Consider the following 26,399-nt stretch of genomic DNA (forward strand, 5'->3'; position numbering starts at 1 on the left):
AGCGCTGACACTACTACAGGGCTTGACAGTGTTCAGGATTAGAGTTGGGACGCACCATGTCGAGGTGTGGGCCCAAATGTTTGTTGCACAAATTGGGTCTTTACAACGCCATCCGTCAGAGTCTCCCTCCAAGCATAACCGGTCCTTCTACAGCCACTCCCTGCAGACATAGGCTAGCTGAAGCCCGCGATGCGACTACGTACGAGACGTGTACACTAGGTAGGTGAGCAGGTGAGTAAATGCCTTGAGTCGGATGTGAATCCTATCAGAACCTCCCCATCTTCAGATCCCTAGCGGCCCGGTTGGTCTTGAAAAGCCCCGGCAATCAGCCAGTATACATCTCCACATACTTCTCCGCCTCCTCGGCGGTCTTAGCCCAGCAGGCACGGCGCTTTGGCCAATTACTGTCCGGGCGGCGGTCGAGCTGCTGTCCAGAAAATCGTACTACGACATTTGTACTGAGGACTGTAGCCTCGCGGGCGTGTCGTTGCCCGACAAGGACAACTCCCAGCTGCCCTTCGAGATTAACTGCGTGCAGCGATGCATCGCGATCGCCCTCACGACGCCGAGCAGCAGTATCGTCAGCTCGCGCGTCTGCCTCGACTTCATAGGTCCTAACCTTTACTTCAACTTTTCGTCTTTCCCGGGTTACACTACCAAGTTTGCGACTATAGCGTGGAAGCTGAAGCTGAAGGGCAACTCGCTCGACCCGAGACCTGGAGCAACCCTCCAATGGCCAAAATCGTGTGCGCACGGGATGGGTCTGGGTTTGTCTGCAAACTGCCCTTCACCACCATCCTGGGGGTTCCTGTTACTACCCCGATCAAGGATATCATGGCGGGAATGTGCCCCAACGGCGACCGGGAGGCTTTCAACGTCTTCCTGGCATTCTCTGGCCAAACTGAATCAGTCGAATCGAGCACTAGTACCGTAATCACTTCTGCTTTCATAAGCTTGGCTCCTTGCATAGCCCGGGACGCTCGCGGTCGGTGCACGTCGTGCTCGGCCACCACCCAGGACTACTTTGAGATGATATTCCACTGCACCAAGTGCGCGGCGGTCCCATGTAAGACAACCTCCACATCGGTATCGATATCGACATCGACGTCCGCTTCGTCGCCGACTGCAACCCACTAAATCTGCAGCGTTGGCGCGGCCTTTGGCTACGGAGAGACCAACCCGCAGCACCAGGAAGTCCTTCACGCTGGACACGCAGCCCGGCCAGGGCTGCAACCGTTGGGGCTGGTCCGACACCTCCACACTCGCGGAGCTACAGGGCGGTAGCAGCGGCGACATCAAGGGGCCCTTATACGTCGGCGCTAGGGGCAATGATATCACCAAGGCTGTAACGGTGGGATCCTAGGCGGCAAAAGCCAACTAGGAAGGTAAGGTCGCTATCGGCTGGGCCCTTGCCAAGGGGTACAATCTCGCGGAGGCCAATGTCTACTTCGATTGCCTGCACCTAGATCAGTGCACAGCGGACTCGGACACGTGCAACTCGGCATCCCTCACTGCCAAGGATACGCGGTACTGGGCGGTCACGATGCTCGCGCATCCGAAGTATCCGAGCGGGAGCCAGGCGGCGCTTATTGTCCATGCCTTCGTCAATATTAAGACCAAGGACAGCAAGTGTCCGGCGATAAAGGCGAGCTGAGCATGATATGTTGTCTTCGTTTGTGATACAGTGGGCGGGTCCAATAAATGGCGCTTGAGTGGATGTCAGGACATCAGATTTCGGGACTAGGTACTTGGTAATGAACAGGGCGAAGATGTACTACTAAATGAGAGCAATTCATGCTTGGTGAAAAATCGACTAGAGATGAGAACAAGACTTAATGTAGAGCTAGGTCGAAACCAGCACCATGAAGGCCTCCCTGCGCGGCTGAACTGATACCTGCGAGGTGAAAGGACTGTCTAGAATGCAACGCAGATCCCCCAAGCCAATGGCTCAAAAGTCCCACCCGCTTTGCCCCTTGTACATGCCGTTGGACGCAATGATTACTATGGACACTATGAAGCTTGCAGGAGCACCACTCAGCTCAGGTCAAATCCAGCCTGAGACTGGCTTGCGTACGAAAGCTTGCTCCTCAGCGTCTCGGCGGAGCTGTACAGCGGCAGCTTGAGCAGATTAACACAAGTACTCGTGCTGGGCAGCCTGGTCTCATCGGTCCCGTCGTCGCGAATGCTGAAGGCGGGACTGAGCTGGGAAAAGCCGAGCAGCGGGGCGCGCGGCGTAGAGGTGACATACTTCAAGACCCCGCGCCGCTCAGAGTCCTTGAACGAGTGCATGACTTGCCAGAACATCTCAACGGTGGGGTGCTCGAGGCCGTCGTCGCCGATGGCATAGAGGCCCGAGTATTGCGTGTTGCGGCGCAGGTCCTCGACGTCAATCTCGCTGCTTTCGCCGCCCACGAAGCGCTGCAGCTCCGACTGGTTGAACATGGACAGCCAATAAGGGTTGATGATGGTGCCCATACCACGCAGGAACGCTTTTGTCTGGCGTTCCTGCTGGGCCACCAGGCGATGGTTGACAACGTATAATATGTAGAGGGGCCGGTCCTTGTTCGTGACGGGCAAGCTCGACCCTTCTTTGCGCAGAGGCCATGTGATAGTGTGGACTTTGCCTTGGAAGTCCCTGAACTGGTCTGTGATAGTGAAGTCCACAGAGAGATCGGCCACGTCCCCAGAATAGTTCTTGAGGCTGATCAGACCTTGGTACAACTCCAGATCCATATCTCGGAGATCATTGAGATTCGCCCTGTGGTGGGTGGGTGAGGCCTGGCCCGGTGACGCCCACTTGAGCAGGAAAAAGCTTGCAAAAGAGATATCGACTAAAATACCCTCGTACATGCACTTCTCAATCAGCCGGCCCAAGAACTCGTATCTCCTGGACAGATCGTTCATTCTTTTATTCCATTCCGGCGATCCCTATATGGTGCCTAAGTGACGAAGGAGCTCGGCGCGCTCATCAAAGGCTTTGGGGTTGGGATACAGTAAGTTCTGCTAATTTGCCACGAAATACCGAAAACCTTCCTCGCTTGGGTCAAAGGCCTCTTGCGCAGCGCTGATGAGGAACTCCGTGGTCAGACCTCCATTATCAATACCAGCCTCTGGCTGGTCGAATTGATCAATAAAAAAGATCTGTATAGACTCTTTGATGCCTTCACTAAGGTTGTAAAAGTGGTCGTAGGCGTCTTGAAAGACGGAGCCACGCTTCACATAAGCAGTGTGATCGCTCCGACCCTCTTCTCTACCGGGTGGATTATAACCACGGCGCCTGCGATTCTTGTCGAGGTCGATTAACTGTCGAAAGATTTTCACACGAATCTCGAAGGGGATGATAAAGGGCATATTCCTGATAATCTCGAGTTGAGGAGTCAGTTGTGCTAGTAGCCTCTCGCGCTTCATCCTGCGTGTTTGCTGATGTCCCTCAATCTGGGCAGCCCGTGATATTCGCGAGACACTTGCAGTATGAGATGGGATTCTGTCAATCTCATCCTCGTCCTCGTTGTCTTCTTCAGTGGTGTCGTTCTTCTGCTCCTCAAGTACGACCGCTGAAGTGAGCCCGTTTATGTCAAATTTTGATGTCATCAACCAGAAGTCTTGCGGCAGAAACTTTCGGCGCGAATCCCTCTCGTGGAGCAATCTCATAGTGGTAGTGGCATTCTGACGGAGGCTAGTAACGCCATTCCCGAAGGTGGGGGATAAGGACTCTTGTGAGGATCCGGATTGAGCTAAAGGCTTGGATTGTATCCCCATGAAAGGGTCACGTTGCGTGGGCTCCTTAGCAGAAGCAATTATGCTTGGTAAATCGTGATATAACAGGAACGTGAGATTTTTCAAAAAGCTGGTTAGAGCTTTGAGCTCTTCCAGGTCCAACCCACTGGATCGAATGCGTGATGTTGCCGGGCTCTGCTGAGGCATCGCCTGGAATGTTGAAGGCAGAAAGCCCTCGCCGTCCGTGACACGCAGTAGAAAGTTATATAGCTCGAGAAACAATAGTATTGTGCGCCACTCCTCGTCGTGCTTGGATTCCGGCTGCAGCAAGGGACCTACAACTGAGGCAGGATGCGTAATCTTGCTCTGCATCAGCTTGCGAAAGATCTCAGTCCTTAATGCCGCGTGCCAGAAGTACTTCACGGTTGGTATAGTTTGCTGTTTGCCGGAACTGCTCGTCTTAATGTCGCCATGAAAGAGCCGAATCTTAATATCGTCGCCATAGTTGGGAAAGCACTTAAGCAGCACCAACGTATAGCCAGCGAGCAAATTAGCGTCCTCCGAGGGCCCTACGCTGGGCGACGAGGTTCTGGATCGCGAAGAGAGTCAGCCGCTAGAAATTTCCCAAGCAAATAAGGTAGCTTGAACTCACGTAGTGAATCTCCGCAGGAGCTCACTAATGCCGTCGCTGTTGACTAGAAACTTGAGCTGCTCGGCAACGAAATCAGGCAATGTGGATGATGTGGTATCAAGCATTTTGAGATCCTCGTCGTCCGAAATCTGATCGCTATGGCCACTGTCATCCTGGTTATACCGTGAACGGATGTCACCAGCAAGGCTCGAAAGTTGAAGGTAAAGAGCTCTCAGATAAATGTTATCCTAACCGGCAGCAGATGTTCTGCTAAGTGCGATGAAATGTGCCAGGAGCCATAACTAACCGTCCCTCGATGTTTTGTTTGCAGATGTGCCAGACAAGATAGCTTTGGATATGACATCTGAAAGCAAGCAGTGATCTATAACAGTTGACAGGATCTCTGGGTTCTGTCTGATTACAGGAAGGCGGTCAATGGTCAAGAAGTCAAATGCTATCGCACGGTATGCAGATTTTAAATCTGACGCTGCTCCTGTCAGCGCACGGTTTCAATAAAGTCTATGACTCGAGATTTCAACACGTACCTTTCCCGGAAGACAAGGGTGCACGGACAACTTCGCAGAGCACCGCTTGCTCGGCAGGATCCACGCTCTCCGAAAAGTACCGTGCCGTAACATAATAGTAGCGGCCGAGGATTGAGCCAACACTCCAAGGTCGTTTTGTAACAAGCTCAGATAAGAGCGGTAGGAGCGCACGGGCGGAAGAGAATGGTCTTCTGTAGCGTTTAGTACGTTAGTTGAACTAACTAAGGCTAAATCAACCTTGTTTATCTTACCCTTCAAGAGCAGCAACGATGAGACCGACCAGGCGATTGAGAGAGTGGTGGTTGAGGCTTCCGAGTTCACGATTACGTGCTCTGTATGCTTCGAGATCGTTTACGAATGATTCTAACCTCTTCTAGTCGTCGTCTCGCTTCGGGTCAAAAAGAGCCAACAGCAGCGGCAATACTCTGGTGATGTGGCCAAGGTCGGTACCCCCGGCACGCTGCATTTCGCTGTCAAATGCTCGACGATGTCTTTCTCTAATCTTCTGTCTCGTGGAGTGTCCCCTCCATATCCTCTGGAGCCGCTTCGTAGCGACAAGCTCTTCGCGATCCTTCTAGCGCTTCTCCCTTTCTGCTTGAGCATGGGCGACCGTCTTGAAGGCACCGGATGATGCGCCTGGGTTCGCGCCCCAGCTACTGGAGCCCCAGGGACTCGAAGGCCGTTGTCCGCTGAGGTTCACGTTGCGCGGCCGTCCAGAGTTGCCGGTGAATCTGGGATGCATATTGGCGTGTTCTCGGTTCGTCTTCTATGGCACGGATCGGAATTGGCGGAGATTGACGATATCGACCGACTTTCAGAAATCCGGGTTCGATGGTAATTCGCGTGGTTAAGAATGCGAGTGACAACGCGCATTACAGGGGCCTGGGCTCGGGCTGTGCCCCTGCATATGCACCATCTTTTGCTCGTCATGCAGCTAAAATGAAGAATCGGCCGCCTACTACTGAGGATTCGGTAAACCCTTAGAGCCCGACAATACTACTAGAGGTTCGTTATTGCTCAATGTCTAGGTCGTATTGCGGTAATTGATCAGTATCGAAGCAACACGGGCGACCAGTTTTGCATGGCCACATTACTAGGCAGACAAAAATAAAAGCAGTTTTCTTACCGACGTGCAAGTTACGTGCTGGGCTTCCATGCCTCAGGCAGCACTGTTGAGGTGTGTCGTAGCCTTGTTGCGGCCCAAGGACGCCTTCCCACAGCCTGCAGGGAGACCCTCGTCATGACAGGCCTACCCAGTAACAGCCAAGGTTGTTAGCCTCCCCAACCGAGTGGCGTACCCATAGCAAAAGTTCTGGGCACGATTGTGCCCTTCTACGAAGGGTCATCTGACACGCGGCCCGTGACAGACTGAAGCTGGGTGCGTTGGGTGCGGTCTCTGGTCCATTTTCAAGCGTTCCAATACAACAACGCATCCACCTCCAATAACAAGTTGAAGCATAACGACACTGCCACCGATGTGGGCACAAAAATACCAAGTAGTCACGGCGCGACGTGTTTGATACAGACAGGCCCGACGATCTGCATGCCATCCGCGAGTCACGGATCTGCCTCATGGTTTGCCCTGAGTGCAGTGCTGTGGTCTGGTTGGAGAGTGGGATATTTGCCCCTCAGCAGGGCCATAGAAATTTTCCAGTGTACAGACTTGCTTCAAGCTGGGCCAGAATAATGCTTCTTATGACAACTATCATAGCGCTGCATATCGGTGAGGGAGGCTTAATAAGCCTGGGAGGGCACAAGAACGGACAATTACGATGTTCATATGATAGAGCTTTGTTAAGACACATGGCGTCTTCGCCTATTGATTACTTGCAATAGGGTACCCGTGGTAATCCGGTCATCGTCGAGGCGCGCCATGAATCCCGTCCGAAAGTAGAAGAAAAAAAGGAAGACCGAAAGCAAGGAACTCCCTATCATCGATTGGGAGGGGTCTGGCAATGATAGCTTTTTTTTTGTGAGAAGGTCTCTTCTAAATAGGCCAGTACAAGTCCAGTCTGCGACCCGTCGCCGGACTGTAATGGTGGAATGTCGAGTATATGCAACAGAGCATTTACCGAGCAGCTATAAAGGCTGATAGCCTAAATGGGTGATATCAAGGCGATTGAGGGCATGCCGTGATAGCCAAGAGCAGAGTCGACTACTTTTCTGGCCTATTCGACTTTTCTCTTATCATATCCTCCATCTAAGCGGCCATGGAGCCCTCGCCGTAACAGACTTTGATCTTGTCGTCGTAGAAGGTGACGGTGTCGCGTGACTGAGCGAAGTCGGGATCGTCGCGCTCACTGGCACCGGCATGCTGCTTCCAAGGCTGAACTAGTTTCTCCTGCCCCATTGCGGCTTGGACCCAGTCGGGCAGCTGACTGGTTGTCATTGAAATAGACTCCCAGCCAGATAAAGTGCTGGTAGAAATGGTCGAGATGGAGGCGGCCAACGGACTAGCATCCCGCTCTGCACGTGCGGACGGCATGGTTGCCTTCGTATGTGTTGCGGCTGATGGATGGATAGGAGGGCACGAGCAGTGGACGCGAGGATTGAAGCAGAAGACGTAGCCGTAGTGGAAAAGGGTGAAGATTCAGAAGACGGGTATGTTGAAAAAAGGTGGTCGCAAGTGGAATAAACTGGTGGTAGCCGCGTCAGGCATGGCAGCCGTTGGAACCTGCGAAAGGAGGTGGTTACCAGAGTGAGGCCCACAACAGGTAAAACGGCTTGGAGCGACAAAGACCCAGCCTTGAGGGCTATGGAGGGCCAGAATCTCGGCCCTTGTCACCTTAGATGAGTGGGAGGTAGTCCCCTTGCCGGACTGGTTTGCAAGGGATCCATGTCTAAGGCGGCGCTGTTGAGGTGTGCCAGTACTAGCAGCCTTGCGACCTAATACAAGAGACTTTGTCTTGGTGGGTCCGCCTAAGAATAATCGACGAAATCTGAGAAGAGACCGTCATGATTAGTAGTCGCCCGGAAGTACGGCCCGCTTGTCGCTGGTCCAGGCTAAGTCCTGGTTCTATAGCCTCTCTCAGCGGACTTTTGCAGGATTCGACATGCCCCTCGACAGTTTGATCGCTCGCCATGTCATTCTTCCCAGCGCTACTGCTCGTCACAATATTCGTGCTGTCGGGTGTCGAGGACGTATGTGTTCGCAGCCTCCCAAGCCCATCGCCCAGCTGATCTGACCAACGTCGAAGGGCTGAATGCGCATACCTGTACACCCTGCAGCGAGAACGGTATTCTCTTGACTACTACAGGTCACGGGCGAAGAACGCCGGACGTGCGCTCCTGACTTTCGGGGTTGCTTGTCGACATGGCAGGTAGTGCTGTACCGGAGTTCGCAATTGTGGCGCGGCAGTGATAGAATGTTGGGGTTCGGGTGGACACAAACTGACGAGAGGTAGCGATGGAGTGAGCTTTACCTTCGTTGTATGACCTTCGCGAGGAGCTCGAATGGGATTGTCGCAAAGACTACTCTGCCCAGATTCGGTTTCGGGTCGACCATCTAGACTTTCGGGGCACTGAACGTGATCAGTCCGCTTTCGCATTGGGTTTACGTTGGCCGGCTGATGAACACCGGATGCGGCCAGCGAACACACAATCTCAGTCCGCGTCCAGATCCGCATCGAGGTTCATCAGCTTGCTCACGTCGTGCCTCACACCCTAGGTCAACGAAGAAACGTCTGTATGCGATGAAGGACTGCCCCTGTGGGATGACGAGGTCATGCCGCCTGGGAAGGTAAGAGTGTCCAGCGGCTCGTTTTCTCTTAGCGCGGAGTGCAGGCTGTTTCCATCATTGCCCATGGAACCGTGCGTAGAGGACTCACCGCCATATCTCATCCCGTTTGGGGGTCCTAAGGTATCGCTAGTAATAAGCGTGAAGATTAATTCCTCTCAGAGTAGGGTTCGCTATCTTTGTGTAGTAACATACATGTCCACTGGGTGTTGTCCAACATGCCCGCCCGCTTTTCGACTAGTTTCTAACATACTTAATATGCTGAGCTCCAAACATGTACCACGGTGCCAGCTCGGGCCGCTGCGCGTATTTCAAGATCTTCCTTGCCCGGGCTCGTCATATGTCTTGGCTGACTTTCATCTCCGCTCCCTAGTGTTACTAGCCAGAGATGCCCGGTTCCCTTTAAAAAACGAGCGTTCTCGTCCTAACGCATTGTTCATTGGGCCCTTGTGAATACGCTTACTCTTTCGATGAGCGGTATATCGGAAGTGCATCTGGTCAGCCGAACGATCTTCTCCGTTTCGCGCTGCACCTAGAGCCCGTAAGACCATACGAAGAGATGAACGTTGTCCGCCCACTGAGGGCGGACTTGCAGGCGCAGGACAAAGTCGGGCTGCTTGATTAGCCGTTTTGTTATCTCGGCCATATCTTTAGTGCATTGAATTGCGAAACTAGCCTCCGTGCCCTGTTCTATGCCCTCCAGGCCTATGACGACCCCGAGAGTCGCGAGTTTCAATTCCGCTGGCAGGTGCTTAAGGGACTCCAGGTCGAAGCTGCCTGTGCCCCCGTGCTGCAGCTGGCGATCGAGGTCGACGTACCTGAGATTTTGGAGAGGACCTAGATCCCCTATCGCCCCTATGATGCTCTCGCGTAATTTTGGGAATGTCATCTCGCTGCTCGTTCGTATTGCTAGTGACTCCAGGTCCTGTCCACATTGTAGAAGTGTGCTTCCTAGCATTGGGAGATCCATCTTGACGCCTACATGCCTAGTACCGCGTCTGGCGTAAGCATCATCCCCGATGGTCAGCGTGAGGCTGCGGAGTGTATTATGGCGGCAGAGTAATCTCTCGAGCGCCCTCCAACCGTCCATGTGTATTCTTGGCCTCACACAAATGCTGATGCGTGTCAGAACAAATAACTGTGGCCTGAGAACGACTGCTGGCGGCATCGCGGGCGCGCAGATATGTGCCGTGCCGTCGTGCTGGATCTCATATGAGAAGTTGCCGTGCTGCCTAACAGTCTCGTTCGTGCCAGTGCGGCCGCGCAGCCATCATGCTGTGGGGTGTATTCGATCCTCGCATTACACTCGATCGTGATCCGCTTCAGATTCTGTAGCATTGGCGTCCTCAGTGGGAAGACGCTGTTACGTATGCTAGTGCCTGATACAGTCGTGCCTCTCGGAAGTTCGTGGAAAACCAAGAAAGCATTTCCCCATCGTGCAGTGACACGGCCGAGCCAGAGTGCCTGCAGCGGAGGGGTGTAATAGAGTATTAACATGAGTAGCATTGATGTATCACAGGATTGGTGTCGCAATCTGGCTGTGACTCTTTCGCGATGTTCAGTCGGATAGGTACGGCCGATGAAGTCGAGGACTTTGTCTTGGGTCTGATCTCGTTAGTTAAGGAGCACTCTGTTCCTAATGTCGATCTCGTCTTGCACTTGAGCAGACACGTGTAGCTCCCTGATCAGAGCCGAGAGGTGCTCATGTTGAATCAGGTGGCGGAGTAGACTGATGAGGTCTGACACGTCGAGCCCAGTAGCTCCGTCGCCGCCTTTTGATACGCGGCGCCATATGATATCGCGGGAAGCAGTGCTCCAGAGCCTTGATACGCGACAGAGGCTCGTTCGATCCTCGCGCCGACAGGCCTTGATGATCTCGACCTTGATCTCGGGCGGCATGCTGTCTATGACGCTCACCTGCTACCGGCTCAGCGCTGCGCTGCCCGTCTCGCGCAGTCCATTCTGGGTTCGGCTCATGCTTTGTGTCTGCCGGGGGGTTGTGTTGGGCATGTTTCCGCGCTAGCGGCCGTCCGTCGTTGCCTGCTGCTTTGAGGCCGTTTGCCAGCAAGAGTTGGCGTTCGGGCTGCCCGTGTGCGGACCTGTAGGGACTTTGCCTGTTCTTGCCGTTGGTAGCTGGCATGAGCTGCCAGACTCGCTAGTGACCGGTGTGTATGATGCCTGGCGAGGCATACCTGCTGCGCAGTTCGTAACACCAGCCCTGTCCGCATTTAAGCTTCCATGGAGGCTGCGATGTGGTCCCTGTTGGCCTTCTCTCCAGTTTCGGCTGTGCTACTATATGGTAAATTACCGCTGTCAACTCCGAGCAGAGCTTCACTAACTCACATTCAACTCATGGTCACCTCACTACCGGGACGGATTCCCATAACCACGGCAACGGGAAGCCTCCTTTACTAGGCACGAGACCTGGCCTTGAAGGGAGCGGCAGGGAGAGCTGCACGGAAAAAGGATTCTCTCTAATGAGGCCAGATTGGCCACCGTAGAGTTCCAGAATTTCGTACCCACCCCCCAGCCCCAGGAGCACATCTGGGGGAGGGGGATAAGAAAAACTAGTGGAAGCAGTTTAAGAAGATCCGGGAATGCAAGACGGACTTCGGCCGCTCAGACATGGACACACGAAGAGTGATTAGCGTGGCGGAGAAGGTGCGCTCGCCGCTTTCCGGCGAGGACCGTTCCTGGATGCTGCCTCCCGAGATTCTCGTGACCATCGTCGCGTCGGTGAGCCATATGAGGACCGGTTACTTCGAAGAGGACTGGCCGCAGGCTGTCAACCGGCGAGTACTAGAGAGGGCCTCCGAGAACTGTGCAAGCCAAGTGCTGGGTGCTCGCATCATCCATGGCGTGATCGGCAACAGCTTTCACCTGATACAACACCCCCGATATGACATGTGCGACGCCGACTACGCCAACGTGCACCGCAAGACAATAGAAGATGTACGCGACAATATGATGCGTGCTCGGGTTGAGACAGATATGACAGAGGGCCAGAAAGAGAACGTCTGGCGGCTGGGCTCGCGCACACTCCGCATGGAGAATGACCATATCCTGCAGCGGCACATTCACCAGCTGTCCCGGCTGCTCCCCGAGAAGCGTCTTAACCTCGTACTGCTGTCAGAGGAAGGCGGGAAGGTCGGCTGGATGCCTATGCTCGGTATCAAGTACAATACGGGCATCACAGGACAGAATAAATCCGAATGGTGGCTCGAGGCGTGGCAACACGGCCTTTAGATGACACTGCGCCTGCTGGAGATGATGCGAAAGTAGAGAAGTCGGCATCCGCCGGTGTCGCAGCTGACGTAAATCCCCTGCATCTCGGTCAAGGGCGTGAGTTAGACGGCCTACGTGATGTGCTCCCACCGAGCAGAAGGAGTTCAGAAGGAGGACCGCAATTAGACATGTCTCTATACGGCGTCGGTCTTTGACGTCGGACGAGCCCAGCGGCGTAATCACTCTCGCCAGGTTCCTACGCAAGATCGACGAGGCGTGGGCGAAAGCCAAGTTCTTGCCGTACTTCGTGGCACTCATCACTCCGCCTAAGGGGGAGTTCTAGGAGTACCTCCCAGCGGCTAAAGGACTGCACTTGATAACCTCCACCCCGGAGAATGAGACCGATAGCGCACCAGGCAATGATTTCGCCACGCCGGTGCAGAGCAGCCAAGCGATGAGGCCGACAGCAATACCAGCGTGCCCGCAGCGAAGAAGCAGAGGCATGACCCGGTCACACCGCAGAGTAGTCATACTTGAGGCGGGCTTGTCCTTCATAGCGTAGGTTATTGCTGCTGTTTTTTTATTCTTCTGGAAACGCATTCTGGTCTCCTTTATTCTGTTACGTGTTTGTCCGAGGCCACAGAGTAGTATTCAGGAGGGTCAAGCAGCGCACACGGGCGTACTTGAGAAGTCATCGGTGGCCACCGCCTCGCGCAGACGGCGCAGCGCCAGGAGTGTCTTCTGAATAAATAGGTAGAATGTCAACAGCCGCGACGCTTGTCCGTGTTCATGCACCCCTGTGAACGAACCAGGCTCACCACCTAGCCGCCGGGCGCCTGACGCCGGCATTTCATATACTGGACGACAGGCTGATCTCGGAGCCCTGAGGGGACATGCACCTAGCCAGCAGGGGTCCCACCATTGTGCCGAAGGCGATAAAGGTCGGACTCGGTATTGGAAGGGATCAATTTCGAGGAACTGATTCGTGTGTTCAGGGAGGCCGGCGTGGCCACTCGGTCAGCGCCGGAGGCTGGCGTGGCAGCACTGCCAGTATGTCGAGGATGCGAACGCCCACTAACTAGTACGTGGGTCCCGCGGCGAGGTCTATTCATCTATTTTCCACTGAAATGATCCAACGTACATGTTATATACTCCTCAGATTGAGAATCGTCCGGTAGCCCGGTGGAATCCGAAATAGATACGACTTGGCCTGCCTCGGTCGTCGTCAATCTCGACTACGTCATAGATATCCTCCTCGCTGTTCTCCTGGACCGTCTGCTGCTCGACCTCGGACGATGGGATGACTTCTTTACCGTCGACCTCGTGAACCCTTCCGGCGTCTATCCAGTTCGCCGGGGCTTTCGATTGGCCCTCAAACTGGACAGGCTACTCCTGCCTCCGGAGAGACGATGAACACCTTTGTAGTGGCCATCGAGAACTACATTCAGGTGAAGGGCATTGATCGACCCACGGACTTCGGCATCGTCGTAGCACACAACGTGACTGACGATACTTACGCCGTTAAAGTCTCCGACGGGGTCACGATCGACAAGGACTCTGTGGAGGCGGCCCAAAGGTACGGGTATGAGTCGAACAATGAGAATTCTGGCAGTGTAACGGTAGGCGGTGTTCTTACTTCGAGATTCCCGTCTATTAACAAGGCCAATTGGCATGAAGTTGTCGCAGGAGTGTCACGATACGATCTGCTGACGGGTACAATTGAATCTTTTTCATTGTCTTAGGTATATGGGCTTTCCCTTTTCCTTCCTTCTCCTTCTTCTCCTTCTTCTTATACTCCTCGACGCACCTTTAGCTAGTATCCATCTTACAACTGATGGATCCCTTCTCAGTCTGCAATACTTTCATATCGTTATCGTACTTAAAATGGTCGGGACTGTTCGCTTCATAAGGCTTAGCGCGTGGGACGACCTGCAACGCCACGAGCGTAGCCATGATGTAAATCTCGCAGTGCGCGAGTTGTGACACGGCCAGGCTTCTTTAGCGGCTGTTTACGTCAACACCTCGAGGTATTATAGCATATGGTCTTGTGCTTGGCTATATATGCATCAATTCTCTACCATCCGCTAAAGACTTTGGTTAGTCTATCCATTACCACGAAGGCATATGTGAAACTGGCACATCTAAATAATGAAAAGCCCATCTGGCCATCTCATTGTTGCTCTCCTGGTATATTCAAAGACAACCTCCGCCATTGTTCGTCCTAACCCATCGCACAACAACGAGTATTTCAACAATGCCGTAAACGATCCGATGTCGTTCGACAAATACACTCTGTGGGTCCGTTGGTACAGTAGTTGGGACGAAATCGGCCGGCGGTATGGGGTGGTGGCGACTGCACATAGCGGGAACTCGACGCAGAAGGTCAATGATTGGACTAGTAAATGCAAGTCCATTGCCGACAATGATGGTTGGAATCATAATCCCCAAACGTGGCCAACTCACGGTGACCCTTTTCTAAACGCTGAGGCAGCTTACGACATAAACTTTGTGCACGGGCCTGTAGGATACCATAAATACCTAGAATGGCATCAGGAAGTCAGTAATCATTGGCTTGATCTCCATCCTGACTGCGATGTGTATATGGTTATCTGACCAGAGTATGATAGTTTGAGCCAAGGAATATAGCATGTCTGTATAGGTCAAAACTGGGTTGTAGTATTGCGGAAAACTACCCAGAACTTATCTACTTGTACATATTTTCTCATCTACGAGCTTGATAGCAGAAGCTACCGTAATAGAGGATGGTTAATAGCGCCTGACGGAGGCGTAATGCGAACGAACCATCTGCATATCTACATAGGTAAGCCTTATCGTAGCTCCATATCTCGTTAGTCCTCCACGCTCCACGCGTTACGAACCTTTGTTATGGGGTCCGATTTATGCCAGCATATCTTTCACGCTTGCCTAGTTTCAATCGGAGCACCAATGCAGGAATTTCGGAGATTATTCCTGGATTGTAACTCTTCGATTAATATGTGTAACGCCTGGGCAGACAATGGTTGACCTCCCAAGGGGTATGGGGCGTAGGGGGGCTCTAATATATATTTCCGTTAAGCATCCCATACGTCGTAGTCACTCCGTCCTGAGCCCGGCTACCTTGCTATACGTGTCGTCCCGCATCGACACAGGAATAATGAAGTAGAACTTGCCAACGTGCCCCTAGAAGATAGGAACCCATAGTGACGAATGAGGCTCCGTCACCGAGGCAGGTAGCCGACCGTGCCACCCAGTACTGACAAGATTTCCGGGCGCTTGAGCGGCCAGACATTGAACAGGCGATTGGAAAGATCGGATATGCTCGATGGAGCTTTCAAGACATGAATGGAATGCAGGTACATCTCGGGTAAGTCCGGATTAACCACTAACTTTAGCAATGCTTTAAAGCCAGGTACAATAATCATGCTTTCATCTCGTATATGAACATGAAACGAGAAGGATTCAGTATAACATTTAAAGTAGTGCAAACAAGTGTTCTGCTCAATCATGTTCTCAAGACTCTCGGCGAGCATCGCAATGCTAGAAGTGTTTCATGGACAACCTTTGGCGGCGATAGCATGGGCAGATCAAGATAGAATTGTTACTCGATACAATATATAGGGTAATTATCTAGAAGCGATCGCGCGACACCATCATCGTGTGACCTCCGTTGCCTAGGTCTTATACTGCTCAGTCAAGTTGCCCTAGCAATGGCCGTCTACACTTTGTGCTCTGTCACTCGCCCCTTACTTTTTATAGTCGCTTGTTGACTTGAGCGAGACCAGGCGTGAAGTACGGTACAAGCTCGAACGCGAAGTGCTTAGCAGATGCTTATTTTGCAGCTAATGGGACCGTTCTTGGTCTGCAGCACAATCATGTCGTGATCGTACTTAAAATGCTCAGCCGGGTTGCCAGGCTCGTGCAGCGTGGCGCGTGGGATAACCCGCGACGCCATTCGCACGGCCAGTGTGTAAATCTCGCAGTTCGCGAGCCTGGAGGGGTCGAGTCAGCCTTTTTAAGCACACAATCAGAGTCAATGGACTTACTTTTCGCTAATACAAGCCCGACTCCCCCGGCCAAACGCCAGCAAGTAATTTTTAAGCTTGTGGTTTGGTGACCCATCTTCCAGCAGCCACCTCTCGGGCTTGAACGCCTCCGGGTCGTGAAAAAGACTAGGATCCATGTGGTTGATCACCGAGGACATCCCGATTGGGGTGCCACGCGGGATGATGTGGACGATGTCGCCAGCCGCGTTCTTGTAGTGCAGATCTTCATCCCTGGCAATGCGCGCGGAGCGGTGCGAGACGCCCGGCATGATGCGCAGAGATTCTTGCACGATGGCCCAGAAGTAAGGGTTGTTCTCGAGGTGGGACCATTCCGGCGTGGAGGAAGAGGTGTCACCAAGAGTCTGCATAAGCCGCTTGTAGATGGCTGGCTGAGCGAGGAGATGGTGTGTGATGACGGTGAGAATGGCCTAACACCGGGTCAGTCCGTCAACCGGAGGTGAAGATAGCGGAGAAAGAAATGGGAGATGATGGCGATGCTTACTGCAGTAGTCTCTGTCCCTGCTAGCAGAAAATTGAACCCTTCTCCAGACAGGTGGAACATGTCCTTGTATTGATCTGGAAGACTCTTGTTCTGCAGGACCTCGGCAAACACGCGCCCGTTGTCCGGGTCGTCTAGTGCAGCCTGGATGTACCCCGGAATGACGACATTCATCTGCTTCATAACAGTGGCGATATCCTCACCCATGTAGTCCGCCATGAGCGGGATGTATTGCGCCAGCTTGCGAGCTACCACATTATGCCGCATCATGTAGGCCGACTGCAGAAACGACTTGACCCAGGTTGCAAAGTTGGGCGTCCAGCCCTCCTGGTCGATGAAGCCCATGCTCTGGCCAAAAACGTAACGGGAGATGACGTCGCCCGTGTAGCAGTTGAAGACGTCCTTAATATCGAGGATCTTGCCCGGCTGGCTGGACAGTATCTTCTTTATCACGCAATCCGCAGCCTCGGTGATCCGATGGCAGATTCCACTGCCCAGGGAAAGATTGCACCAAGTCTTTCCGTGTCTGCAATAGGATTGTTGCCCAGTGTGGCCTAGTGAGGAGCTTGATCTCCACGTTTCCCCACGTTGTTCTGGGACCCCGACCGACTCCGGCTTACCCCAAACCGAACTATGCGCCCGGAGTGCGGGGAAGCCTTCGGGCCGAACGGGGTCCCCACGCGAGGATAAGTACAAGGGGAGGAGGCTCGCGGTGCAAGACAGACCAGGACAGACCAGGACGGACCAGGACTGGCAGACAGACATACAGCCGCCATGGCCAAACCTGCAAGCTACATCCTCATCAAGGACGCGACCGTCATTGCCGAGGCGGGCACGAGCCCGTTGGCGCACCACGACATCCTCGTCCGGGACGACCTGATCGTGGCCATCGGACGCGACCTGGCGGCGCCGGCGGACGGCCCCGTGACGACGGTGCGGGTGCCCGGGTGCATTGCGGTGCCGGGCTTTGTCGACGGCCACCACCACATGTGGCAGCAGCTGCTCCGGGGCGCGGCGACCGACTGGACGCTCTTCGACTACACGGTGCACATGCGCAGCATCTTCGGCAGCCTCTTCACGCCCGACGACGTCTACCTCGCCACCCACACCGCCGCCCTCAGCCTGCTCAGCAACGGCGTCACCTCGGTCCTCGAGCACTGCCACATCATCAACTCGCCCGCCCACGCCGACGCCGCCGTCCGCGCCCTCAAGGACGCCGGCATCCGCGCCACTTTTGCCTACGGCTTCTACCAGAACCCCCCCGTCACCGCCGGGCCCGCAGACGGCTCTGGCTCCGGCTCCGGCTCCGGCAGCCTCGCGGCCGCCCCAAGCTCGTACGACCCGGCCTTTACGCACGAGGCCCGGCTCGCCGACGCCGCACGCGTCCGGGCCGCCCACTTTGGCTCCAACGACCCGGAGCGCGAGCTCGTGACGTTTGGCGTGTCGCCCGACGAACCCGAGTCGCAGCCCACGGAAAAGACGGTGCGCGAGATTGCCGAGGCCCGCGAGCTGGGCGCCCGCCTCATCACGATGCACGTCGCCATGGGCCCCTGCGACGGCGCCCGGCGGCACATTGTCCAGCAGCTCGCCGACGCGGGCGTCCTGGGGCCCGACCTCGTCTTCAGCCACGGCGCCTCCTTCACCGACGGCGAGCTGGCAGCCATCCGGGCATCCGGCGCGGGCATCGTCGGCACGCCCGACACGGAGCTGCAGATGGGCATGGGCTTCCCCGTCGTCTTCCGCGCCCGCGACGCCGGCTGCAACGCTTGCCTGGGCATCGACATCACATCCAACCAGGGCAATGATTTCGTCGCGCAGATGCGCCTGGCCATCCAGGTCCAGCGCGCCTTGCAGAACGAGCACGGCGGGGGGCTCCCGACCGTCGTGGCCCGCAAGACGGCAGAGGTCCTGCACATGGGCACCCTCGGCGGCGCCCGCGTGCTGCAGCTCGACCACCTCGTCGGCACCCTCGAGGTCGGCAAAAAAGCTGACCTCGCCCTCGTCGCCTGCGACGACCTCGAGACCCTCCCGGTCACGGACCCCGTCGGCGCCGTCGTCTTTCACACCTCCCCGGCCCACATTGACACCGTCATCGTCGACGGCGTCGTCCGCAAGTCGGGAGGCAAGCTCGTCGCAGACACCTCCAAGCTCAGGGACGACATCAGCCGCCGCGGCGCTGAGCTCAATGCCCTCGCGGCAACGTGCGACCTGACTGAGGCCCGCGTGAGGTGGCTCAAACTGCTCCGGGGGGAGCCTCTCTAGGTCACGTGGTCATTAGTATAGTTTATTCAAGTTGCATGCATGTATATTTATTCATTCCCTTATGCCAGCTTCATGAGTGATCAATGGCCCTCAATTGTGTGTGATCTTTGTTTTATATGTTTGTATTGTATGTATAACGTAGATCCCGGTCAAGCGGGCCACCCGGTCGAGCGGGCCACCCTTAAGATATTCGGACGACAATGTATAGAAAAAATCAACCAGAACGCCTTAAATCAATTCAAAATCCTCTTCTTCAGAGGTAGACTCAACTATCTGACACGTACGAGCATTATGCCGGGCTCGCCGCAAACGCTACAGCGTCGCGCGCGCGTCTCTGTCCTCCTCGCGCGACCACTATTTTGACTTATTTCTACCCGTAACTGCTCCGTCACGTCGATCTGAGACTTCAAATCCTTTGCCTGGCTAATCGTTAGTAACCCTCCTTTCTGTAGCTGCTTTCTTTTAGTACGTCGACGGCGGCTTAGGCGGCTATTTACGGCTCGAAGTTCGGCCAGGTCGCTCTCCATAAGGGCCTGTTTATGTACTATCATTAACACTCCTTTATTTAGCTACTATAAGCTTGCAATTATTGATGAAGGAGAGCTTTCTTAATGTCGTACGATACGATTCTTAATATATTCAGTCTGTGATTCGGCCTCGATCGCGTTATTTAGCGTCCTCGAGATCTAGGGTAGCGGTAAGCCGGCAGAGGACCCGGGCGGTATTGGCGTCCGAAGCTTTATATCTAGCTGTGAAATTATATAATTCGGGTCGTACGGTACTAGGCCAGTCGCTCGAAGCCTGCTTGGACGTTTGGCGTAGTTATTGCAGTATTATACGTCTTATAAAAGGCTGGGAGGAAGTCCTTTGCGATGTGCGTAATATACGCCTGTATTAGACCCTCGACTTCTTTACCGTACGCCCGTTTCAGAGGTCTAAAGCACCCAACATCGAGAGGCTGGAGCTTATGTGATGAATGGGCAGGCATACAGAGCGTTATAATATTCTATTCCTTACAGTAGAGCTCGAAATCGACGGAATGGTAGCTCTCGTAGCCGTCGAGGATAAGGAGGCGGTAGGTACCCTTTATACGACGCTTCGTATAGAAATCGAAGTGTTTTACCCATTCTAGACCTCTCTCGTTCGTCGTCCAGCCGTTCTCTAAAAGCGCGATTACCCAGTCGGCCGGTAGAGGGCTATTCGCGGTCCAGGAGTCGAGGTGGACCTTCCCCGCGAAGATAATATATGGTAGGATGGAATAGCCGTACGACGCGATACCCTGGATTACTGTAACCCATTCCTGATTGCCTTGTTATACGGCTCTTAGCCTCCCGCGTCGATTAGAGGTCGTAACGATAGTTTCGGCGGAGATCTTACCTATCGCGAAGCCCGTTTCGTCGAAGTTGTAGATATTGTTATCGTGGATCCCGTATTTCGCGATTATGTTTCGTACGAGCTTAAACCACCCTCGATACGCGTCCGGATCCTCGTAGAGGACCCTCTGGTAGTCGATTCTTCGATTAAAACGCGTACGGAGCTCTGGTCGTCGTCGTACGAAGGTTGAGGCCCAGTTCGTTCTAACGCGTAGCGCGTCGCGTTCGCGGAGGAGTCGATCCGCCATTTCTCGAATACCACTTAACCGCGGCGGAAACGATCGCGAATCTAGGTCAATTATGTATCGACTAATGCTGTCCTCTTCGTACGAGGTCAATTTCTGGTAGGGTGGTCGGGTATCGCGTTTCGCAGCTCGGCCGTCTCGTCGTCGTTGGAGGGTTGCGCGGGATACGTTATAGAGTAATGCAGCCTTTCGTACGCTTAATTCTGGGTCGGATTGAAGCGCATTTAGCGCGAGAACTAAATCGCTTTCATTTGATTGTCGTACCATAATTGTTGGTGGAGAAATAAGGAAATGAAGGTTGTCTATTCAAAATGGGGGGAAAGTGGCTCACTGACCCGTGTGGCTCACTGACCCGTGGATTACGTTATGTATGTTTGTATGTATGTTTGTATGTATGTGCAGTGGGTCTGAAATTATACACATATACACCCGTATCAGACAAAATTGGTAGGACAAAAGGACAAGAGCTCCATGTCCCACCCATCAGACGTGAGCTGCAAGTCCAGCATGGTGTCATAACCGAGCTGTGAGTCCTCCAGCAGTCTGAGCCCGGGGTCCTGCTGCTGCTGCTGGGCCCTCTGCGCCTCTTGCGGCACAAACCCGAGAAGCGCCGACGAGGTGTCCTGATGACCGGCTAGCCCCGACCCGCACCGGCCCCGCTCTTGCTGCCACTGCCGTGGCTCCTGCTCTCGCGCCTGCTCCCTCACGTACGTCGTCTCGATTGCCCCAGCGCCCTGGCCGGGGCTGTTGGCCCGGGTTAGCGATATCCTCAACTGCCCGGTCGACGGGCTCGGGATGTGCGTCTCGGCGAGGCTCGACGGGGCCGGGAAACCTAGCAGTCTGCGGCGCAGCTCTGCAGCCTGTGTGCATAAGCGTCAGCTCTAACAAGAGAGCAAAAGTGACAAAACAAAAACGGAAGGGAAGGCACAACGTACAAGAGGTTCCAGGGGCTTCCAGAAGGTCTGCAGAGTTTCGAGCAGGTACAAGGTGCCCTCGGCAATCAGCAGGACCTGGGCCAGACTATTACTGATGACTCCACCATCACCAGCAGCAGGAGCAGCGCAAGGCGACGACGACGACGACGGCGGCGGCGGCGGCTGCGGATGAGAAGAGACCTCCGGCTTGGCCGCGGTCGGCAGGATCGACGTGGAGACGAAGCTCGCAAACAGAGTCAGCGGGCTGATGCGCGTGGCGTCGCCCCCGGCCGCCGCCGCCGCGTACTCCCGGACCAGCCGGTGCTGCGCGAGCGCGTGCTCGACTGCCGTCTCTGCCTTGGATCGCACGGTGTGCGCGGCGGCGGCGGCGCTTGGCTGCTGGTGCTGCTGCTGATGCTGGTGCCCGGAGAACATGGCCACGAGGGGGCACAGCAGGACCATGCGGCAGAGGTGGTAGAGCGAGTGCAAGCCCACCAGCCTGGCGTGGTCCGAGGAGTCTGCAGTGCCACCGGATCGCGGGCGGGCCGCTGGAAAAGAGGCTGCGCTGTACACGTCTTGTGTTTTGGCAGTCAGCGCCTCAAACTGGGCAACGTCTGGAGGCGTCGAGGAATGCCTCACGAGGATCTGCACCCGCGCCCTGAAAAGAAGAAGAAAGCAACATCAGCAAGGATTTTTGTGAGCAATCTGGTACACACACAAAGCACTACCGGCCGGATGGGATGAATGGCTTACCAGATGCCAATCAGCTTGAGAAACGCCGCGTCAATGGTGTCGTATGTCGTAGTCGCCTCCTCGCCCGGTCGCCACCCGCCAATGGGCAGGCACTGCCAGCCTTTGTCCATGTACTCGCGGGGGCCGCCAGGATCGGTGCTTGTTGGAAGGGGCACGCCGGCAGCTTCTTGCCACGCGTTGCGCGCGTAAGCATCCGGGATGGCCGCCGTGCACATGGACGACCAGCAGGCCCAGAAGCAGCAGCGCATGCTCTCCAGTTGTGCGTCGTTATTGGCCCTGCCGCATCCGCTGCTGCCGCTGCTGCGCTGGGTCGGGGTCGAGAAGCTGTTGGGGGGCTGGAAATTGGCACATGACGCATATGCAATGGCTTAACGTGGCGTGCCGATGATGATATTCCCTCTTTTAGCTGGGGAACTCGATCTCAATGCTGCCAAGGGCAAGGCATGAAGACAGACAGGAGGGCTGCGACTCACCCATTGTGATGTCGACTCTAGGCGTGTCCGACATAGCGAACCAGTAGATGCCTAGACACCAGAGGGTTTGGACAGACTCGACCGTGGGGCAGTCGGCAAGCGACAAGACCTCGGCCGCCGCCGAGGTGGCCCAGGCGTGGCCATGTCTGGCATATGGCTCAAACGTGGCCAGCTCGGGAGGGATGCGGAAGCTGGGGATGCGAGATGATGCGGGCCGGGACCTCAGCGCTTGGACGAAGCTGGCTTGCCATCATGAGCACGCGACTCGATCCAAGTGCGAGGAGAGAGAGACAGGAAGAGACAGAGACAGAGGGGCAGAGCTCACATTGTTGCCACGGCAAAGATGGCCTTGAGGAGATACGGGGGCAGCCGCCCGTCGAGGTAGGCTGCGAACAAAGGCGGCTTGCGGAAGAGCAGGTGGGCGTTGTAGAGCCTCTCAAAGTAGATGTCGAGCAGGCCGAGCACAGAGCATGCTCAATATATCTCCAACGAGCCATGTGGGGACGACGCAGGAGTGTCGAGAATGCGACCCTCGTCTCTTGTACCACCAAACACTAAAGCACGTATGACTCAGGAACCAACTCGGAACGTGTGCAATTGCCTTGCTGGCAATCGCCTGCTCGGTGCTATGCGCTCAGCGAGCTTGAGAGGCGCGAGACAATGCCTCGGGAGCGCAAGTGCGCTCTTCACCGTCTGGTGATACCGCCAAGGCTAGGCATAAGACATGATCGCCATCTGCACTGCCAACACTCACTCAGAGGAGTCGCGCGCGCTTCTTAACCCGTAAGATTAAAATAGGTGAGAGACCCCTGCGGCGTGCACTCATAAGCTATAACACCCTCTGATATAGGTGTTCTCGGGGCACTATCCGATACCTCCTCCACCAGTGGGAAATTTTCGAAATTGTTTCTAGAACATCCCCGCTCAAAACGGTTCAAGAACGGGCTCCGGAGAGGTCATCAGTCTTGCGTAAGGCAGGACACCACGGTGTTTGTGCCGCGTCACGGTCGGCACCTTCAGGTGAGTCGTTTTACTGCGCAGGCCATACCGGCACACCGTCGCCCTTGAGTCCAAGGGCTCGGGTCAAGCACCAGGCAAACCAGCAGGGATGCCCGGTCCCACGTGGACTTAACATATCCGCTGCGGACCAAGACAAGTCGTGACGTCTATCCTGAGCGATATTTGCGCGTATTAAGAGTTGTCCAGTGCACCGGCCCCTTGACTTGTTGACCTGACCACACCGAGCGGAGCCACCCCCGAGCAGAAAACCCCTGCTGCTGCGGTGACGCGCATTCTCCGTCGGGCTTGGTTGAGCTTAAGTACTCCGTACTTGACACTACTCATAATATGTGTTTCGCGACCAGGGGCAAACGGCCTTGGCGAGCGGGGGTCCTGCTCCTGTAGGGATACCATAGCATACATCAGATGGCACTTAAGTTATCCGAGAGTGATTTTGTGACTCCTGCTCGGTGGTTGCCCCCACGGAGATACACCAAGGACGAGTCTGCCGTAGGCCCATTAATGACTCGAACCTACACCGGCCCAGCTGCGTCCCCCTGCACTGCGAGGACTTGACTGGACGGAGCACAAAACGGTTGCAGCCCAGTCCAACAATGCATGGCACGGCATGGCATGGCATGGCTTGACGCTCCTCCCGGGAATTTGTCCTCGAGATTCGGGACGTTGCGCCAAAGCGACTGTTGCCGATGATAAGTGAAGTCTCACTTGACTTTGGGGTGTGATTGTTTTCGTCATTCTTTATGCTTCTTTAGCGCTTTTCTTTTCATTTTTTCATTTTTCATTTTTTTCTTTCCCTCTTTTACACTGTGGTTCGTCCTCAAGCTCCCATACGCTGCCGTTTCGTTCGTGATCTGCTCCTAGCCATCTCATGATCCTCCAAAATGCTTCGCTTCATCCCTGTCTTGACTCAGTCGGCGCAGATTGGATTCAGATACACCACCTGATGCTGGTCGCATCGGTCCGCTGCGAACATTAGTTGAATCAGCCTCTGGGGCCACTGCGACTTGTGGCACAACGTGATCCTGAAGGGATAGAGACGAAAGAGACGCGTACAAAAAACAGACACCGGATTTTCACCGCCCGCCAGTCATACTGAAGAACATCCACGGCTTTTGCACATGGCCACGGCCAGCCAACACGGATAATTTGTCTGCCTGATGGCCCGTCGAGTCAGGCAGATCGCCTCACTATACCAGTATCCCTGCTTACGATGTGGCCGTCGTCGGTAAGCGAGATGGGAGCGAACCAGCATCGCGCGGAGCCATCGCAGCTAGCTCTGAGGAACACGATCTAGAAGTGCCTATTAACCGAGGGAACAACAACCTTGGAAGCTCTTACACATCAGTAGTTTGTCCAGGGTAAAAGAAAACCTTACACGGGGGATACGTCAGCCACACAGGTTCGCAAGCAAGCCCTCATAAGATACGGATGCCAATGGTTTTTTAGCCGTCGAGTCTAAGCGCCCCGTGTCGCGAGGTTCTCGTCACCCATGAGTCGTACGTATAGCGTCCGCAGCGGGGGGTGGGGGGGCGGCATGGCAAGTATCTAATGCCACCTGTGTTTGCCTGGATCAAAATGTACGTGTACCTGACGCGTACTTACTTTACGGTAGCCACAACAATGTCACATTGGCATACATAACATATGTACTTCCTTGGGGTAGGGTAGCTCTGCAGGCCGGATGCCCCGCAGCACGAGACCGGAAGGCCCGTCGTCGTCCTCGAGGCCCCGGAAGTGGCCCGAAACGCCCGGCCCTACCCCTACCCCCATCCCCGACCTCTCTCCTCCGCACGGAAACCGGAACGGCGGAATCCAGCTTCGGAACCTTGGCCAGTACGACCTCTGGAGCTCTAAACTGCCGTGTTTCCTTTTTTGCCGCGTAGTGTTATCACGTTTTGTCTATTATGAACGTAGAGTAGTGGTTTCCATCTTTCTTTGTTTCTTTTCTACATTAGATGATGGTCTAGTGTTAAAGAAGATCTCCAGGCTTCCATAATCAATGCTCCGGAATCGGTGGCCGTTTTGATTCTGCAATAATCCTGGTACCCACGTAGGACCCTACATGTCACTCCGCAACCGCTTTCTCATGAAAACATGAAAACAATGATGGACTTTCTCTCGTCTACAGCCCCCCGCCCTCGGATGAACAACACTACTGTACAGATCAACTGGGTGACGGTCTCAACCAAAGATGGCGACCCCCGTCAGTGAGACCCGGGCACCCCTTGCATGCCGCCGAGGTCCTCTTCCAGGACCACGCCACCCGACTCGACGGGCGTGGAGTCGAGCAGGACGTAGAGCATCCGGGACCACGTGTCGCTGAGGTTGACCCACTGGTGCATGGTGCCTCTCTGGACGAGGACGTCGCCCGCGTTGAGCGTGCGCGTCTCGCCTGAGTCCAGCCGGCAGCTGACCTGGCCGAAGAGCACGACGGCGTAGTCACAGCTGACGGTGCGGTGCATGGGCGAGGACGCCTTGGGCGGGTAGTCGACGTAGCGGATCGCCGACCCTCCACGGTGGACGAGACCGCCCCGGGTGCGCTGCTCGTCGATGTGCTGGAACGTCGAGAGGTCCTCGTCCCTCATCAGCGGGATCGGCGTCGAGGTGGTGGCGTAGACGAGTCCAAAGGCCGCGGGCTCGTCTCGAGGCCCGACAGGCCAGAATGGGACGGTCTCGGGGAGGGTTTCAGAGTAGACAGCCTTTCCATTGTCGTCGTGAGTTGTGATGAAGCGGCGCGCTTTCGGCAGGCCGCTTTGGAAATCACTCCCGGGAGAGGCCATGGTGGGCGAGGTTGAGTCCTTGGGGTTGTGGGAAGGGAGGCTTCGAGACCGGAGTGACAGCGTCGTCGTTGTGGTGGAATTTCTTATTGTTGTGCTCGAAAGGTGTGCTTCCAATAGACGGGGGGAGCTAAGGTAGACAGTGACAGTTAGTCGAGACAAGTGAGTCGTAGCGCTTTTTGCCAG

At 55.0% G+C, this 26,399-nt stretch overlaps 9 protein-coding genes across 9 annotated transcripts; 3 read left to right on the forward strand and 6 right to left on the reverse strand.

The window, feature by feature from the left end:
• Nucleotides 1-56: 56 nt before the first annotated feature.
• B0I36DRAFT_375202 (uncharacterized protein) lies at nucleotides 57-1,654 on the forward strand (the record flags this gene model as incomplete). Its single annotated transcript, XM_046160341.1, is given in 5 exon segments — nucleotides 57-223; nucleotides 472-660; nucleotides 675-1,066; nucleotides 1,146-1,351; nucleotides 1,382-1,654. The coding sequence occupies 5 exon segments, from the start codon at nucleotides 57-59 to the stop codon at nucleotides 1,652-1,654; spliced, it is 1,227 nt and encodes a 408-aa protein (XP_046009961.1).
• Nucleotides 1,655-3,003: 1,349 nt separating this feature from the next.
• On the reverse strand, nucleotides 3,004-4,473 carry B0I36DRAFT_364408 (uncharacterized protein; the record flags this gene model as incomplete). The annotated part of the gene is made up of 2 exons (XM_046158955.1): nucleotides 3,004-4,306; nucleotides 4,370-4,473. The coding sequence occupies 2 exons, from the start codon at nucleotides 4,471-4,473 to the stop codon at nucleotides 3,004-3,006; spliced, it is 1,407 nt and encodes a 468-aa protein (XP_046009962.1).
• A 2,620-nt stretch (nucleotides 4,474-7,093) lies between these two features.
• On the reverse strand, nucleotides 7,094-7,378 carry B0I36DRAFT_364409 (uncharacterized protein; the record flags this gene model as incomplete). Its single annotated transcript, XM_046158956.1, has 2 exons — nucleotides 7,094-7,271; nucleotides 7,344-7,378. The coding sequence occupies 2 exons, from the start codon at nucleotides 7,376-7,378 to the stop codon at nucleotides 7,094-7,096; spliced, it is 213 nt and encodes a 70-aa protein (XP_046009963.1).
• A 3,876-nt stretch (nucleotides 7,379-11,254) lies between these two features.
• Nucleotides 11,255-11,875, forward strand: B0I36DRAFT_364410 (uncharacterized protein; the record flags this gene model as incomplete). The annotated part of the gene is made up of 1 exon (XM_046158957.1): nucleotides 11,255-11,875. One exon carries the CDS (start codon nucleotides 11,255-11,257, stop codon nucleotides 11,873-11,875), a length of 621 nt encoding a protein of 206 aa, XP_046009964.1.
• A 1,134-nt stretch (nucleotides 11,876-13,009) lies between these two features.
• Nucleotides 13,010-13,807, reverse strand: B0I36DRAFT_350736 (uncharacterized protein; the record flags this gene model as incomplete). Its single annotated transcript, XM_046156940.1, has 3 exons — nucleotides 13,010-13,184; nucleotides 13,372-13,504; nucleotides 13,684-13,807. 3 exons carry the CDS (start codon nucleotides 13,805-13,807, stop codon nucleotides 13,010-13,012), a joined length of 432 nt encoding a protein of 143 aa, XP_046009965.1.
• Nucleotides 13,808-15,671: 1,864 nt separating this feature from the next.
• B0I36DRAFT_247378 (cytochrome P450) lies at nucleotides 15,672-17,161 on the reverse strand (the record flags this gene model as incomplete). Its single annotated transcript, XM_046150306.1, has 3 exons — nucleotides 15,672-15,843; nucleotides 15,898-16,325; nucleotides 16,400-17,161. 3 exons carry the CDS (start codon nucleotides 17,159-17,161, stop codon nucleotides 15,672-15,674), a joined length of 1,362 nt encoding a protein of 453 aa, XP_046009966.1.
• Nucleotides 17,162-17,663: 502 nt separating this feature from the next.
• Nucleotides 17,664-18,723, forward strand: B0I36DRAFT_326583 (uncharacterized protein). Its single transcript, XM_046154354.1, has one exon. The coding sequence runs from the start codon at nucleotides 17,927-17,929 to the stop codon at nucleotides 18,656-18,658; it is 732 nt and encodes a 243-aa protein (XP_046009967.1). The 5' UTR covers nucleotides 17,664-17,926; the 3' UTR covers nucleotides 18,659-18,723.
• Nucleotides 18,724-20,710: 1,987 nt separating this feature from the next.
• B0I36DRAFT_432508 (uncharacterized protein) lies at nucleotides 20,711-22,963 on the reverse strand (the record flags this gene model as incomplete). The annotated part of the gene is made up of 6 exons (XM_046162629.1): nucleotides 22,742-22,963; nucleotides 22,417-22,659; nucleotides 21,944-22,310; nucleotides 21,212-21,848; nucleotides 20,988-21,116; nucleotides 20,711-20,800 (listed from the first exon to the last, which is right to left on the reverse strand). The coding sequence occupies exons 1-6, from the start codon at nucleotides 22,911-22,913 to the stop codon at nucleotides 20,711-20,713; spliced, it is 1,638 nt and encodes a 545-aa protein (XP_046009968.1). The 5' UTR covers nucleotides 22,914-22,963.
• Nucleotides 22,964-25,640: 2,677 nt separating this feature from the next.
• B0I36DRAFT_432509 (uncharacterized protein) lies at nucleotides 25,641-26,216 on the reverse strand (the record flags this gene model as incomplete). The annotated part of the gene is made up of 1 exon (XM_046162630.1): nucleotides 25,641-26,216. The coding sequence occupies one exon, from the start codon at nucleotides 26,214-26,216 to the stop codon at nucleotides 25,641-25,643; it is 576 nt and encodes a 191-aa protein (XP_046009969.1).
• Nucleotides 26,217-26,399: the final 183 nt, after the last annotated feature.

Source organism: Microdochium trichocladiopsis, assembly GCF_020744255.1.
Source record: "Microdochium trichocladiopsis strain MPI-CAGE-CH-0230 chromosome Unknown B0I36scaffold_7, whole genome shotgun sequence".
NCBI lineage: Eukaryota > Fungi > Ascomycota > Sordariomycetes > Xylariales > Microdochiaceae > Microdochium > Microdochium trichocladiopsis.